This window comes from Garra rufa, chromosome 18, assembly GCF_049309525.1.
Source record: "Garra rufa chromosome 18, GarRuf1.0, whole genome shotgun sequence".
Taxonomy (NCBI): Eukaryota; Metazoa; Chordata; class Actinopteri; order Cypriniformes; family Cyprinidae; genus Garra; species Garra rufa.
The window spans coordinates 10,306,377-10,323,907 of record NC_133378.1 but is presented as its reverse complement, the minus strand read 5'-3'; the positions used below and the strand labels follow the sequence as shown (position 1 = coordinate 10,323,907).

Genomic DNA, 17,531 nt, shown 5'->3' with positions numbered 1-17,531 from the left:
ATATATATATATATATTAGGGGTGGGCATAGATTAATTTTTTTAATCTAGATTAATCTAGATTAAATCTTGGAATTAATCTAGATTAATCTAGATTAAAATGGCTAATTTGAATTCTGCTGAAGGCATTCAGAATATGTGTGCTACCCAAATAATGACTTAAAGTCTTTGAGAATGGATCATAAAGCTCATAAAGCTGTTCTATGATAATTTGTTGATGAAAATAAATTATGTTCAATTAGATGTACTTGTGTTTACTAACTAACTAACAATGAAATTATTTTTTCTCCCTATTAGATTGTGTTTTTTTTTAACGTCAACACCTACCCAGCCCATTACATGTTACACCGTACTTTTATTTTGACAGGTTGCCGTGAAGTTTCTGTGTCATACAGTATGATATGATGCTAGTTTTCTCAAATGAAACGGTAAAAGTGACACTCACAGCAGTTTGGGAGATTGAGTTTATCTGTTCATGTGAGATGAAAATGCCAAAAATTACCGGGAGCGTCACGTGTGTTTCAGTATGCGTGTAGTAAAAGCTCGTCTCCGCAATGCATACATACAGCTAGGCAAACGGAACATATCGGATTCATATTAAAACGGTCTTTTTGCATTTCAGTTTTCACATACACTAGTCCATATCGCGATTTGAATTAAGTGACTGACCAACATTTGATTTATGAATCCAAAAAACGACGAATTTACGTGGTATAGTAGATTCGGTTTTTATGAATGGAGGACGACGCGATCCCGTTCCCGTCTGTGTTTTGGCGGAGGAGACTTAAACGCGCGACCATATTCTACAGTGTTCGGTATACATCCGCGTTAAACTATCAAGGTGAAAGTCATCATAGCTTAGACCCAGCTCCCAACCCAAAATTTGAGAATAGATTAACGGCGATATTTTTTTTATCGCGCGATAAGAGTTTCACGTTAACGCAGCACGTTAACGCCGATAACGGCCCACCCACTATAATATAATGTCTATTGTTTTAAAAAGTAGCCTGGTTATATATATATATATATATATAACCAGGCTACTTTTTAAAACAATAGACAGTAACATATGACAGTGGCTGCTTTAACAGGCTTCAATGAATGCACAGATCTATTTTGATATGTCCGGCGTTTTGTCCTGCTCTGAAAACATAACTGGCTGGGTTTACATCAGTTTCGTATAAAAGTATTAGAAAATGCAAGTGCATTTAACCGCATCCGCAATCGAGCTTTTTCAGACGAACAAACACAAAGAGCAAGTGAAAGTCTGTCAGTGCGCGAGTTTTGTGCATCTAATAGTACTGCATTACAAACGGCAGAAATGAAGGCATATTTAAAGTAAAAGACTGCGGGGGGAAGCGCACACTGTCAAGCAATGCGCACGTATCTTATAGTGCAAATTCTGTGCAATGAAGCCCGCCGCGTCTCTAGCACGCACAGGTGCCATATGCGGGGAAAAACACAAGCTCGTGGAAAAGAGGATTGCGATGCATCTGAGAATCCATTTTTCACCCACCCTTAATGAAACCAGGCAAAAGTGCAGCGCTGCTTGCGCGGACAACTCGCAGGTATCACACACACACACACACACACACACACAGGACGCGTCGCGTTTAGTTGAAGGGGAAGTCTAAAACGGTTTATTTAATCACCAAACGGGCAAATGTTTACTTAAAGAATGATCAAAAAAGCGGCAAAGATTAGTTTAAACAACAGATCAAACAAAAAGAGAAAGAGCGATATATATTGTTGTAGCCATTTAAGAACTTTTTTTTGTTTTACATTGTTTAAATATTATTTGTTTGTGTTTTGTTTAAGTTTAATTTGTTTATTACAAAAGAAGTTTGACAAGTTACACAATGTCATAAAGGACGTGGTATGAATTGGACGGCAATACGCCGGGAGAATTGGAGAGGGTCAGACACAATTTTTTGACAACTTCGTACGTTTTTATTTGTGGGAAATCCTTTCTTAAACGAATTTCGTTTTGTATAATTTTTATCTTAATTTATTAATACATATTTTTGTTGATCAGTTATTCAAATCAAATAAGACCAAGGAAAACTGGCATTGTGAAATAAAGTGCGTAACTGCCATGCTTCCGTGGCCTGAAGAAAAGGCTAAAACATAAATTATATCTCTATATGTAGCATACAGACTTTATTAGAGCTACAGAAATACAAACGTTTCGCTTAAATGCACAATCCTTAATCTTCCAGCCCAGGGTCAAGTCTTTATGAACATTAACAAAGATTTGGGAAAGATATGATGTTACATAAAACTATGAACTAGCTGCTTTGCTGCTGACAGAAAGCCGGTGCACTGCATACAACCTTGTTTCCATTGCCATTTCTGATTGGCCAGCAAGCCAGGAACGCAAGACTCGAAAATTTTGATTGGCTAATAGGTTTGTCACTCAAATGTCAGAGGGGGAAAAAAACTCAGCCTCCTGAGGTTAGGTTATTGCGGAAGTTAAAACCTCAATATCGATGCGATAAAGGTTAATCGTGCAGCCCTACTGTTAAGAGTGACTGATCGTTGGATCTGAGTGATCTAAATGGAGCATGTCTTACAAAGAGGTCCGCAAGATAGGATGTGGCGAGGTTAATTATCGATTTAAACACCATGACCAAAAACTCAATTTTATATTTTACAGGTAGCCAAATAAGCGAGACAAGAATGGGGGTAATATGTTCGTATTTACGTGTCCGAATCAATGGTTCTCACCCAAGATTTGACAGTACGTGGCCTGTCCATTGTCCCTTTGATGCGGAGGGCGTGAAACACCCCCATGTTTCCACCTCCATGTTTGACGGTGGGGATGGTGTTCTTGGGGTCATAGGGAGCATTCCTCCTCCTTTACGGCAAATTTTTCAGTCTCATCTGACCACAACACTTTCACCCAGTTCTCCTCTGAGTCATTCAGATGTTTATTGGCAAACTTTAGACGGGCTTGTGCATGTGCTTTCTTGAGCAGGGAGACCCTTCAGGATTTCAGTCCTTCACGGCGTAGTGTGTTACCAATTGTTTTCTTGGTGTCTATGTTCCCAGCTGCCTTAAGATCATTGGCAAGATCCTCCCGTTTAGTTCTGGGCTGATTCCTCACCATTCTCTTGATCATTGAAGCTCCAAGAGGTGAGATCTTGCATGGAGCCCCAGACCGAGGGAGACTGACCGATATTTTTCTCCCATTTGCGAATAATCACACCAACTGTTGTCACCTTCTCACCAAGCTGCTTGATGATGGTCTTGTAGCCCATTCCAGCCTTGTGTAGGTTTACAATCTTGTCCCTGACATCCTTGGACAGCTCTTTGGTCTTGGCCATGGTGGAGAGTTAGGAATCTGACTGATTAATTGCTTCTGTGGACAGGTGTCTTTTATACAGGTAACAAGCTGAGATTAGGAGCACTCCCTTTAAGAGACTCCCTTTTTCTGTTTTTCAGAATGCCGGGAATGACAGAATACATAGAGCAGCCCATTGTTGCTGGTCTGAGAGACAAGGCCAGTTACGTAAGGAGAGTCGCTGTGCTTGGTTGTGCCAAAATGCACAGTCTGCAGCCCAACACTGAAATAGGTAGAGCTATTCTGTTTATCTCAATTGTTATACTTGCTAAGGATAATGTGATAAATATTGCTTGCTTATTTTAATACATGTGCATAAATAGGCATAAGCACAGAGGTTTATAATTTTGGATCACACTGTTCCCTGTGAAGGAATGTTTCTGGTTTGGCGTCTGTGATGATTAACAGCATGTCAACTGGAAAGAACATACTTTTACCAGAACATATCACATACTTGAAAATAATCAATCAAACGCAGGGCAAAACCAGAACATGTTTCTAAACTGCTGTACAATGCATTGTTATTTCAAGTCTTTCTTATTTGTGCAGTGTATTTTTAGCCTCTGGGGATTTGAATAGCCCTTCTGTAAAGGGTCTGGTGTTTTTCTGTAATGAATCTACAGTAGAATGTCTGAATTACAGCTCTGTTCACCCAACAATAACAATTTTCAGAAAATGTACTTACCCTTAGGCCATCCAAGATGTTCCTTCATGGGAACAGATTTGGAAAAATGTTGCATTGCATCACTTTAGTGAATGGGTGCCATCAGAATGAGAGTCCAAACAGCTGATAAAAGCATCACAAGAATCCACAAGTAATCCACACCAGTCCAGTCCATCAATTAACAGTTTATGAAGTAAAAAGCTGTGTGTTTGTAAGAAACAAATCCACCATTAAGATGTTTTTAACATTTAAACTGTTGCTTCCAGCTAAAACAAGTCCATAATCTATAATAGTGCTTCTTCAAGTGAATAAGTTCATCTGCTGTCACGTCAAAATCCACTTAAAATATTGCAAATGGTGCTTAATCTGTGCATATTTCTTCAGACATATTTTAGCCAGACTCAATGGTGTGAAGTTAAAAAAATCTTAATGATGGATTTGTTTTGTGCACTTCACAAGAAGTACTGGAGTGGTGTGGATTATTGTGATGTTTTTATCAGCTTTTTGGACTCTCATTCTGACGGCAGCCATTCACTGCAGATGATCCATTAAAGAGCAAATGATGTAATGTTATATTTTCAGTAAATTTTTAGTTTTTGGTTGAACTATTTAAGTCTTTTTAAATATATTTGTGTCTGATAAATGAATACATGTAGAGTAAATAAATGCTCTGGATGTTTGTTTTTTTAGATGGCAGTATAGTGAATGAGCTGTATGCTCTTCTGAGGGACCCGGACCCTGTGGTTGTAGTGAACTGTTTGCGTGCCCTGGAGGAAATTCTCAAAGATGAGGGTGGTGTGGTTATTAACAAACCCATTGCTCATCACCTTCTCAACAGGTTTGATGTTATTGCCATTTTGCAATGTAAAATATTTCATCTAATTCCAAACATGTCATGTTTGTCATGAAAACTCATCCTAATGTTCTAAGAATGTCAAGAATTTAGTTTAAAGGATGTGTAAAGTTCTAGACGAGAAAAGTGCTCTTTGTATATATCTTAATTTTGTACAGTTTTAAAACAACCATTTTCAAGAAGATTTCAAGTTTAATGAATCTGTGAAGGAAAAAATACAATACAATTTAAGTGTAGGCTTCTTAATCAGTATTTTTTTTCAAAAGGTAAACAGTATATTTTACAAATATTTCTTGAATAAGTATGAATATCAGTATATTTTTAAACTAAATCTAAAATTAAAACTAATATTAACAGAAGCAAAATAAAAATAAAATATTTTAGCAACATTCTCATTTTAATTTAATCAGTAAAAGTTGAAAAGTTACAGTTGGTGTAATAAAATAAACAAAAACTGAAAAAATAGACAAAGTAAAAAAAACTACTAAAAAGGACAAAGCAGTTAAAGATGAATGACAAAAATGAAAACAAAAATGCAAATATAAACTGATATATTTACAATATATAAATAAAAATTAACATCTAAATAAAAACTTAATCTGATACTAAAATAACACTTAGTATTTAATATTTTCATTAAGTTCTTCTATTTTAAATGTTAATGTTTAGGTTTTGTAATTTTGTTATGTGTATTTCTGTTTAGCTTTATTTTAGTAATTTTGGTACTTCAACTTACACTCCTGTTCAAAACTTTGGGATCAGTAATATTCTTTTAAAGATGTTTCTTCTGCTAGTCAAGGCTGCATTTATTTGATCAAAAAATGTAATATTGTCAAATATTATTGCAATTTAAAAGTAGTTTTCTGTTTTATAATACTTTCAAATATAATTTATTTCTATGATGCAAAGCTGTATAAAAATGTTAAAGTACAGCGCTTATTTTAAATAGACATCTTTTCTATTAATGTAGGTCTTTACTATATATATTCACAAAACCTTAACAGATTAAACAGGAAAAATATAAAAACAACTTGGTAAAATAACAGTATATAAATATACCAGTGTTATTTAAGTATCATTTGTATTTTATTTAGATGTTAATTTTTATTTATATATAATATCAATTTTTATATTTGCATTTCTGTTTTAATTTTAAATTTTAGTAATTTTGTTGACTGCATTTTTTGTATTTTTAAAGACTTTGTCTATATAATTTTTGTATTTTTATTTCAGTATATCAAGTTTATATTCGACTTTTAAACCTTTTCTCAATTAAATAAAATGAGAAATATTGCTAAAGTTAATATAAATATATATATAAAAAGTAATAGTAAAGACCAGTGTTGTTTTCGTCAACCATGACGAAATCATTTCGTTGACGCCACTTTTTTTTTCATGACGATAACGAGACGATGACGAGATAAAAATGGCTCGTTGATGACTAAAACATGACGAGATGTGTGTGAGTTTTCGTTGACGAGACGAGAATAGACGAAAATGTTAGTGGGTGGTCTGTCAGACATTTAAAATGCATGACATTTCTGCTTATTGTGCATGCCAATCAAAACCATAAACTTATCTGCCGCTATGGCAAGCCGTTTTAGCATTAAATACTCTTTGCCATACTAGTATGGCAAGCCGTTTTAGCATTCCATCCTTGTTTGTCTTTTATGTTTTAAAACATTCCTTCATTATTGTAATTATTGGTGAAAATAGTCGATCCGGAAGCTCACATTGTGTTGAACTATAGATCTGCTATTTTCAGAACTTACAAGTGACACTACCCAACAGCAAAATACTTACTGACCTACATTAATTTGTTAAAAGACTACTTTTCCCCCTTTTTTGACTAAAACTAGACTAAAACCTTTTTGACTTTTCGTCGACTAAAACTAGACTAAAACCTTTTTGACTTTTCGTCGACTAAAACTAGACTAAAACCTTTTTGACTTTTCGTCGACTAAAATTGGACTAAAACTATCACATATAGAAGTGACTAAAATTTGACTAAAACTAAGAAGCATTTTAGTCCAAAAGACTAATGGTGCGTTCACACCGGACGCGACTTGCGCGGAAAAAACGCGCTATTCGCGCGTAGTTGAACGCTTGAACATTTGAGTTTACTCGCGCCATTCGCGCGGTAAAATTCGCGTCATTCGCGCGTGACATTTTCTTCACAACAGACGCGAATTCGCGTCAAGGGAGGGGCTTCTGCCACTCGTCAGCGGGAAAGTAGTTGTAAAATAGGTGAATGAGCTCAATTTGCCAGCTTTAGCTTGCTTGTAGTCTCAATATGTATGTATATGTAGGTTAAATTGAGTAAAGAGCGTTTTTTAAAACTAACCAGATTGTCCGACCTCTTCACTCACTTTATTCCTAGCAAGATCCCTTTTATTCCTGTTTCTACAAAAGTCCAAAGATGTATCGTACAGCTCCGAGGAACCACAGACAGCAACGGTGATTTTGTCCGCCATTGTTGTTTCGGATTTCTGCCTCCGTCACTACTAGAGCAAGCTCCTGATTGGTTACCGCGGCGCGATTGAACTCGCGATTGAATTCGCGCGAATGGCGCGGCAATCGCTTGAACGCTCAATGCGCGCCGCGCCATTCGCGCTATTCGCGCGTTTCGCGCCGCCTCATTCGCGCGTTTCGCGCCGCAGGATGGCTATTCGCGTCTTTGCATTGACTTAACATGTAAATCACTCGCGCTTGCCGCTTCATTCGCGTCCGGTGTGAACGCACCTTAAGACTAAATCTAAGATGGTTGTCAAAAACAACACTGCTAAAGACTTAATTTTTTATTTTTTTTTTAAATTGTAATAATATTTCACAATATTACATTTTTTTTCTGTATTTTTGATCAAATAAATGCAGCCTTGATGAGCAGAAAAACTTCTTTAAGAAAACATAAAAAAAAAAATTCTTAGCAATCCCAAACGTTTGCACGGGAGTGTAAGTTAAATCAATTTGAAGTTGAAGAACCAAATTGACTAAAATAAAGCTAAACAGAAATACACATAACAAATTGACAAAACCTTAACAGATTAAACAGGAAAAATATAAAAACAACTTTTTTATTAATAAAAACTCTAACAGTATATAAATATACCAGTGTTATTTAAGTATCATTAGCATTTTAAATAGAGGTTTATGTATGTGTGTGTGTGTGTGTGTGTGTGTGTATATATATATATATATATATATATATATATATATATATATCATTTATTCATGTCATTTTGTCTTTTTTTTTATACTTTGTGTCTATATAATTTGTCTTTTTTCTTCCAGTTTTAGTTATTTTAGTATATAAAGTTAAACTTTTAAAACTTTTCTCAATAAAAATAAAATGAGAAATGTTGCTGGAGTTAATATAAATATAAAAAAATAAAAATAATAGTAAAGACTTACTAAGTTTTATTTTAAATTGTAATATTTCACAATATTATTTTATTAATATGTTTTTTTCTTTTCTTCAGTATTTATCAAGGAAATGCAGATACCTTTATAAAACATAAAAAAATCTTACCAACCTCAGATGTATGTCTTCTATTTATATTTTATTTAATCTTTATTTCAGTTTCCAAATTTTTTTTTTTTAACCAGTTTTAGTATTAGTTATACCAACACTACAAACTACAGTGCTACAAAACGGTTCAAAAGGACAAAGCTTTCAAAAGCATCAAGTATGTCTTTGACCTATTTTAGCAGACTGTTTAATAACGGACTTGTTTTATGTGTTTTCTCCTTCAGAATGAAGGATCTGGACAGTTGGGCTCAGAGTGAAGTCCTCACCTTCCTGCTCCGCTATCGTCCTCGTAGTGATGACGAGTTGTTCGACATCCTCAGCCTACTAGACGCCTTCCTCCAGAGCGCTCACGCACACGTCGCAGTTGCCACGCTCCGCCTCTTCCTCCATTTAGCCTCCGCCCACCCTGCCGTGCAGGCCGACGCCCTCCTGCACACAAGTGCGCCCCTGCTGGCCACGTGCGGCGCTGGGTCACGCGAGCTCCGTTTCGCTGGGCTCTGTCACGTACAGCAGGTCATGAGGAGTCAGCCGGGCCTTTTCGGCACACATTACAAACGCTTCTTTTGTGGATACTCTGAACCAAGTTACATTAAGTTTCGCAAGATGGAGATCCTGGTGGAGCTGGTGAACGATGAAAATGTGGCTTTGGTTTTGGAGGAGCTGAGAAGTTACTGCACCGATGTGTCTCCCGAACTGGCCCAGGCAGCCATTGCCGCTATAGGTACTACCTCTCACTAGATGCTGTTTAATTAAATAATCATTTAACTAATTATTTTAGGGTACAACATTGGATTTAAACTTTTTTTTTCCATAATTTTAACAAATGATGGGGTCAAACTATTTATTATTTCATTCATTTAATTGTGATTTATTTTGCATTTTTTTGCAACCATGTTATTACAATTTGGGGCATGTGAGAATATAGTTTACAACCCTTATTTGTGTAGTTTTATTTAGTAATATACTGTAAATTAACAAATTCAATAAGTTATTTTTATTTAATGGAAAAAGAAGTAATAAATGCCAGAATGGGCAACATTATAAAAAAAAAAAAAACATTATTAAAAAAAAAAAAAAATCCTATAGTACTGGGTTGCACTAAAATTAAATAAGGTTAAATTAAAATAACAAATAAGCTAAAGGTTTCTTTTTTGTGAGAAAAAAAAATGGTAAAATTATTTTTGATAGTTTTTTATATATATATATATATATAAAATAAAAAGTATTTTTTATATTAATGGAAAAAAATAATGGGCAACAGACTTAAAATTTAGCCTTTTTTAAATATTTCTTTTAATTATACTATTTATTTAATATTTATGTATGTATTTTATTTAGACCACATTAGGTACCATCAATAAATAAATTAATAAGTAAATAAAAATAAAAAAATAAAAAAGGATAGTACTACATAGATTAAATTAATTTAACAAATTAAAAAAGTTGTTTTTATATTAATGGAAAAAGAAATAATAAATACCAGAATGGCCAACAGACTTTAAGTTTAGTCTTTCTTCCCATTTAAAGTAATGAGACACAGCTAAAAGTTCATTTATTTCAATTCAAAGTCAAAATTATAATTATTTAGATAATATTTATGTATTTTTTTTTATTCAGACCACTCAGATAACCCATAAAATATGTATTTATTTTATTTTTTAATATAAATCTAAAATAAACATTTAAGGATATTAGTACAGAGATTAAATTAAATTAACAAATTTAAAAAGATATTTTTATATTAATAGAAAAATGAATAATAAATACCAAAATGGGCATCAGACTTTAGTTTAGTAAATTAATATTTGTTTCCAATTAAAGTAATGAGACACAGCTAAAAGTTCCTTTTTTGTGTGTGACAAAAATTATAAAAGGATTTTTTAAAGATTTAATTATGTATAAATTCAACATCAAACATTGTCAAAATTATAATTAGAAAATGTATTAAGTATTTATGTATTTATTTTATTTAAACCACCCAGATAAACCAAATATTTTTTAATATAAATCTAAAATAACCATTTAAGGACATTAGTACAGAGAATAAATTAAATTAAAAAATTAAAAAAAAAATAATAATTAAAAAAATAATAATAAATACTAGAATGGGCAACAGACTTTAGTTTAGTAATTTAGTATTTTTTTCCCAATTGAAGTAATGAGACACAGCTAAAAGGTATTTTTTTGTGTGTGTGAAAAAAATGGTAATTTAATATTATTACTATTTATTTACATATATAATTAATTGTAATATTTTTGCATATATAAATATAATATTTTTAATTGTTAGAAAAAGTTAAGACCACTCAGATAACCAAAAAAAAAAAAAAACTAATAATGATAAGAAAAAATACAATAATAAAATACAATAACCATTTAAGGATATTAGTACAGTAACTTGACTAAAACGAACTCCTTCGTGCTAAAATATAATTATTTATCGTACAAATTTAATATAGGATTTGAACCTTTGTTTTCAAAAAAGTAAAGGGGCCCTTTGAAATCCAAATTTGAAATTTGGAAATTCATGGAAATTTTAACTCTTACTAAACTTTTACTATTTAGAAAGTTGGCAGTATGGCACTCCATATCACTTGGCTTTAAATTATCATTACTAAAATGACTGTTACTAGTTCTTTGAAATGTATTATGTTGAGTAAAAATATTTCTCTCTCTTTTTTTTTTTTTTTTTAAGGTCGTATTGCACGAACATACAGTGAGAAGTGTCTGGATATCCTAACTGGCCTGCTGGCACTGAAACAAGATCACATCACATCAGGTATGAGAGAAAGCTGAGCCACACCTGTGAATGCTTGTAATTGTTTTATATCCTGTAGTTAATGAGTAAAGCAGAGCATTAGGTAGGAAGGTCCTGTTTGTTTTTCACAACCTTTCAGCAGCTGCTTTCTCCAGCCTGAGTAATAGCTTTGTTTGCCAACCAACATAATCAGTTCAGAGAATCAGCTCTTCCCTCTGTGTGTGTGTGTTTAGCCGTGATCCAGACGTTCAGGGATTTGGTGTGGTTCTGTCCTCAGAGTACAGCCGCTGTGTGTCAGACCGTCGAGGCCTGTGTTGACAGTCCTCAAGATAGTGAGGTGAGATGATTCACCTGATTTTAATTTGACCATCTACAACAAGCAGGCTATATTTAACACTTTTTGATGATGTTTCTTCACAATCCCTTAAACTCAGTCTTTACCAATGGAAAAAAGTTTAGTTTTGTAAAGAAATGCATAAATTTGTCTACAAAAATAATTTCAAATATTTTAGCATGTGTCTTGCAATTAAAAAGGTGATGAGAAACATAAATTCAGTCAGAAACTGATAGATTCCAGGTTACAGTAAGTTATAAAGGACACTAAAAACCTATTCTGAGGGAAAAGGGCCTGTTGTTTAGATTTTATACAATCTGAAAGCTGAATAAATGGGAGAATATTTGGCCAAGATACAACTATTTGAAAATCTGAGGGTGCAAAAAAAAAAATAAAATACTGAGAAAATCGCCTTTAAATTTGGCCAAATGGAGTTCTTAGCAATATTACTAATCAAAAATGAAGTTTTGATATATTTACGATTGGAAATTTACTAAATGTTTTCACGAAACATGATCTTTACTTAATATTCTAATGATTTTTGCCATAAAAGAAAAAACTATTATTTTGACCCATACAATGTTTTTTTTTTTGGCTATTATTACACATATACCCATGCTAGTGGTTTTGTGGCCCAGGGTGATAAACAGAAAACAGGCATTTTACACTAATAATATTTCACAATATTACTGGTTTTATTGTATTAGTTTTAATCAAACAAGTGCAACCTTGGTAAACATAAGAAACTTCTTTCAAAATCAGCAAAACCCCAAACTTATGAATAGTGTGTCTATGTATTGTTACTTATGTATGATACATATCTCCACAGCTTTTGCATCTTTTGTCTGTTTTATCCTTATGCTAACATGGTTGCAATTCTATGTTTAAATTCTTTGACCTTTGATAATGAATTGTCTTTTATCCTTCATATAAAGATTTTAAAATGTATAGTTTAGAGCCATAGACATGTTAAATGATTAGTTCACTTCCAGAATTAAAACTTCCTGATAATTTACTCACCTCTATCCCTTCCAAGATGTTAATGTCTTTCTTTCTTCAGTTCGAAAAAAAAATATTAAGGTTTTTGAGGAAAACATCGCAGGATTTTTCTCCATATGTGACCCTGGACCACAAAACCAGTCATAAGGTTAAATTCTCCAAAACTGAGATGTATACATCCTATGAAAGCTCAATAAATAAGCTTTGGTTTGTTAGGACACTATTTGGCCGAGATGCATCTATTTGAAAATCAGGAATCTGAGGATGCAAAAAAATCAAAATACTGAGAAAATCACCTTTAAAGTTGTCCAAATTAAGTTCTTAACAATGCATATTACTAATCAAAAATTACATTTTGATATATTTACAGTAGGAATTTTACAAAAAATCTTCATGGAACATGATCTTTACTTAATTTCCTAATGATTTTTGGCATAAAAGAAAAATCTATAATTTTGACCCATTAAATGTATTTTTGGCTATTGCTACAAATATACCCCAGCGACTTAAGACTGGTTTTGTGGTCCAGGGTCACATATAGTGGACTTTAACGGGGATCAACGGGTTGAAGGTCCAAACTGCAGTTTCAGTGCGGCTTCAAAGGGCTCTACATGATTACAGCTTAAGAATAAGGCTCTTATCTTGTGAAACGATTGGTAATTTTCTAAAAAAAAAAATGTATATACTTTTTTTAACACCAATGCTCGTCTTGCACTAGCTCAACTTAACACATTGCGTAATCACATTGGAAAGCTCATGCGTGACGAAGTACCGACCCAGTGTTTACAAAGCGAATGTGCCAAGAAAATCAAACACCCTTTACAAAAAAGGTCAAACAATGATGTCGGATGATTTTGAAATTGGAGGAGAAACTGAGATGGAGTTTTTCGCTCTACCCTACCTTTTTGAACTGGAGTACGCAGACCTAACAATGCGTGAATTTTCTAACATGATTACTTAATGCGTCCAGCTAGTGCAAGATGAGCATTTGTGGTTAAAAAGTATAGAAATTTGTATTTATTTATAAAATGACTGATCGTTTAGATAAGACCCTTATTTCTCGACTGGGATTGTTGTAGAGCCCTTTGAAGCTGCGTTGAAACTACAATTTGGACCTTCAACACGTTGATCCCCATTGAAGTCCACTATATGGTCCTCAAAAAAATTGATTTCTTTTTTAGGACTAAAGAAAGAAAGAAAGACATGAACATTTTGGATGACATTGGGGTCAGTAAATTATCTGGAAGTGAACTGATCCTTTGGCTTATGGAAACATTATAGTTTACAGCTTAGCCAGGAAGTCATATCCGGCTTTTAGTCTTTGTATATCATCGAGGAACACGTCTGGCACTGCAGGCCTTCAGATCATTGCCAATTCAAAGTCTGTAGGCAGAGGCTAATGGGCTTCCTCTGGTCAACAGATGCCTCAAATTAGCTTACAGAACACAACAAAGCTAAAGGCAAACAAACACAATGCAGCCTATCACACAGTCTTCTGAATATCTGACCTTCTCGTTTAAAGATACAGCCGATCATCCCGAGTTTTGTAAGTTTCTATTACAATTTATGTTTGACCTATTAGAGAAGGCTAAATCCAGTCACTTTGTTTCGCAGGGAAAGCAGGCTCTGTTATGGCTTCTGGGAGAACATGGTGAACGGATCAGTAGTGCCCCCTATGTGATGGAGGGCTACATAGACGGGCTGAAGACTGAGCTGTCCTCGCCGGTGAAGATGGAGTTGCTCACCGCCTCGGTGAAGATGTTCCTGTGCCGTCCCGCTGAGACTCAAGACATGCTGGGCCGTCTTTTACATTACTGTATTGGTGTGTAGAACTTTTTTTACTTGAGATGTTGACATTTTATTAAAGGGATCATCGGATGCCAAACTCACTTTTACATGTTGTTTGAACATTAATGTGTGTTGGCAGTTTGTGTACACAACCACCCTACAATGATAAAAATCCACCCAGTGGTGTTTTTTTTTAATCTCCAATCTTTAAAAGTAATAGTAAGTAATATTAGCTTTTAAATATCTTTAAAAGCTAAATGTGGCTAAAGTAAACATTACGGCTCATCATACCATTGCAGAGAGGGGCGGGGCGAGCATTTAAAGGAACATGTAACAGAATAGCTCGCTCTAAAAAGGGCTGATTATGAGACGGTAAAAAGAGTGGGGTTTTTTTTACACTACCATTGAGAAATTTTAACCAAAGTATGTTATAGACTTCTCATTAAGACCCTAAAGAATCATCAAGTGCCAGCGCAATCACTTGCATTTTTTTATAACAGTGAAAACCTAAAATACGCCATCATTTTTGCTTATAAAGGTAAGAGTAATGGTGCGTTCACATCGGACGCGACTTGCGCGGAAAAAACGCGCTATACGCGCGTAGTTGAATGCTTGAACATTTGAGTTTACTCGTGCCATTCGCGCGGTAAAATTCGCGTCATTCGCGCGTGACATTTTCTTCACAACAGACGCGAATTCGCGTCAAGGGAGGGGCTTCTGCCACTCGTCAGCGGGAAAGTAGTTGTAAAATAGGTGAATGAGCTCAATTTGCCAGCTTTAGCTTGCTTGTAGTCTCAATATGTATATATATGTAGGTCAAATTGAGTAAAGAGCGATTTTTAAAACTAACCAGATTGTCCGACCTCTTCACTCACTTTATTCCTAGCAAGATCCCTTTTATTCCTGTTTCTACAAAAGTCCAAAGATGTATTGTACAGCTCCGAGGAACCACAGACAGCAACGGTGATTTTGTCCGCCATTGTTGTTTCGGATTTCTGCCTCCGTCACTACTAGAGCAAGCTCCTGATTGGTTAACGCGGCGCGGATTTTCGCCAAAGTTCAGATTTTTGAACTCGCACGAATGGCGCGGCAATCGCTTGAAACGCTCAATGCGCGCCGCGCCATTCGCGCGTTTCGCGCCGCCTCATTCGCGCGTTTCGCGCCGCCTCATTCGCGCGTTTCGCGCCGCAGGATGGCTATTCGCGTCTTTGCATTGACTTAACATGTAAATCACTCGCGCTTGCCGCTTCATTTGTGTCCGGTGTGAACGCACCTTAATACATCGTTCGGAACTGTAAAAGATCTACTTTTATTTGTGTGCACTCAAATATCAACAAAACCTTATGCTTTTATAGAATAGCTAAAGAAAACGAACATGCGCTTTCTGCTGTCTCTGTCTTGAGAAAGGAGCACTTCGCAAAAATGGTCGGAAACTCGCGAATATTTGCCTCACAGTCGTGACAAATATATCTATAGAATGCTTTAAATTACTACTTTAAAGCAACACTAAGTAACTTTTCCCTCAATGCTCCCTCTACAGGTTAGAAGCGGAATTGTCCATTACCGCTGTCGTAAATAATTTAGCCTACCGTTGCGTCACATGCACGTTATTTGTTTGGAGGCTATCCAGGACTGTCTTTGGAAATAACCATGTCCAGTGACAAGGTAGAGTATGTTGTATGACTTTATAAAAGTATGAAAACCTTTTGTGAAGCCTGCCGTAAAGCAAGTCGCATTTGTAGTCTCAGTTGAACTACAAAACCGCGACCGACGACCCAAACTTACATAGTGCTGTTATGGCCGATAGAGGGTCGCAAAGCGAATACGAAAGTGCCGTTTCACCCTGTTATGAGTTGATGAACCACTGACATGAGTTCGGAAACATTATTTTAAGGTAAAAAAAAGTTACTTAGTGGGGCTTTAACACAAAAGAATTTATGCAATAAAATCATATTATTTTGGGTAAAGTTAATGTGAAAATTCCACTTACTCCGCCCCAAAAAAAGCAGTGACATCCTGTCTTCACATCTAACATAAAAAAACAGCAATAAAAACGTAGGCTTCAACTCAGGTAACTGGCTGATTTATGAGAAAAATAAAACAATGTTGGCAAAGTTACAGGCTTGTCGGCTTTTATGAGGTAGGCTAAATGTTAAGTTACTATTATTATGACTTACATGCTGTTCAGCACAATCAAGGGACTCGTGAACAACTATCACTAAACAAAAAACAGTATTAAGCAACAAGCGTATGTAAACTTTTAAACAGTGTCATTTTTCTAAATTCAACTATTATTTTCTCTTGTGGACTGCAGTAAACATCCTTTATGTGAAATGTCATATTCAGGTCAGTACTATGCATTTTGTATGATCCCTCTTATTTTGGTAAAATAATTAACATTTTGCAGTTTCTCCAAGGTGTACGTATTTTGACTTTAACTGTAAGTACACACAGTATTGTTTAAACACTCCTACAGTCCTTTCTTTTACTGTTCTTGTTTTAGTTTGTGTTTATTTTCTGATTCATTCTGAGAAACGGTCACACTCAGGTGCCCTTCATGGTGTTTTTGTTTTCCTTTAGCCCATTTAGTCAATTCGTCTTGCTTCTGTAATTTATTTACTATATTTTTGGTCCACTGCAGAGGAAGAGAGCGACATGTGTGTGCGTGACCGGGCTTTGCTGTACTATAGACTCCTTCAGCGAGGAGTCGAAGAGACCAGGAAGGTTGTAACCGGACCCAAATCCGATCCGTCCATGAGTGTTCTCACCGGACGCCAAGAAGAGCCCATTAGCCAGTGGGCCTCTACCTTCAACACGCTCGGCCCGCTGTCTGGACACGACTTATACCTTCAGACTGCTGTTATATCAGCTGCTGAACAGCCGTCAGACAGTGCTGAAAAAGAGCTGTTGCCAGGTAAAGCAGATTTTATGTTTAAATAACATAACTCTTTAGGATTAATCTGTATCATCTTTATTTCTTTTAACAGTATTATTTTAGCAAAATTAATATACAAATATAGCTTTTGTTAATATTTTGAATTATATTTTCTCTTTTCATTTAAATGAATTTTTGTAATTTTGTTGTTTATTTGGATTTTTTTGTATTCATGTATGAAGTTTTAGCGTATTTGGTTTTAGTCATTTTATTTTATATTTCAGTCAATGTTCATTTTGTCTTAAGTAATAAAAATATTTTATGGTTCTGATATAATATCCCTAAATATATCGTATTTATTTATGTTAGCTAATTGTTATTTAAATATA

General features: G+C 34.8%; 1 protein-coding gene across 1 annotated transcript in view; it reads left to right on the top strand.

The window, feature by feature from the left end:
* The window catches only part of ap4b1 (adaptor related protein complex 4 subunit beta 1), a 23,344-nt gene extending 6,137 nt beyond the window's left edge, over window positions 1-17,207 (top strand). Inside the window, exons 4-10 of the mRNA XM_073823662.1 lie at window positions 3,444-3,574; window positions 4,697-4,844; window positions 8,613-9,109; window positions 11,084-11,167; window positions 11,380-11,483; window positions 14,094-14,301; window positions 16,909-17,207. Coding sequence (XP_073679763.1) covers window positions 3,444-3,574; window positions 4,697-4,844; window positions 8,613-9,109; window positions 11,084-11,167; window positions 11,380-11,483; window positions 14,094-14,301; window positions 16,909-17,207 — 1,471 coding nt within the window. The remainder of the gene's footprint in view (window positions 1-3,443; window positions 3,575-4,696; window positions 4,845-8,612; window positions 9,110-11,083; window positions 11,168-11,379; window positions 11,484-14,093; window positions 14,302-16,908) is intronic.
* The last annotated feature ends 324 nt before the right edge of the window (window positions 17,208-17,531 follow it).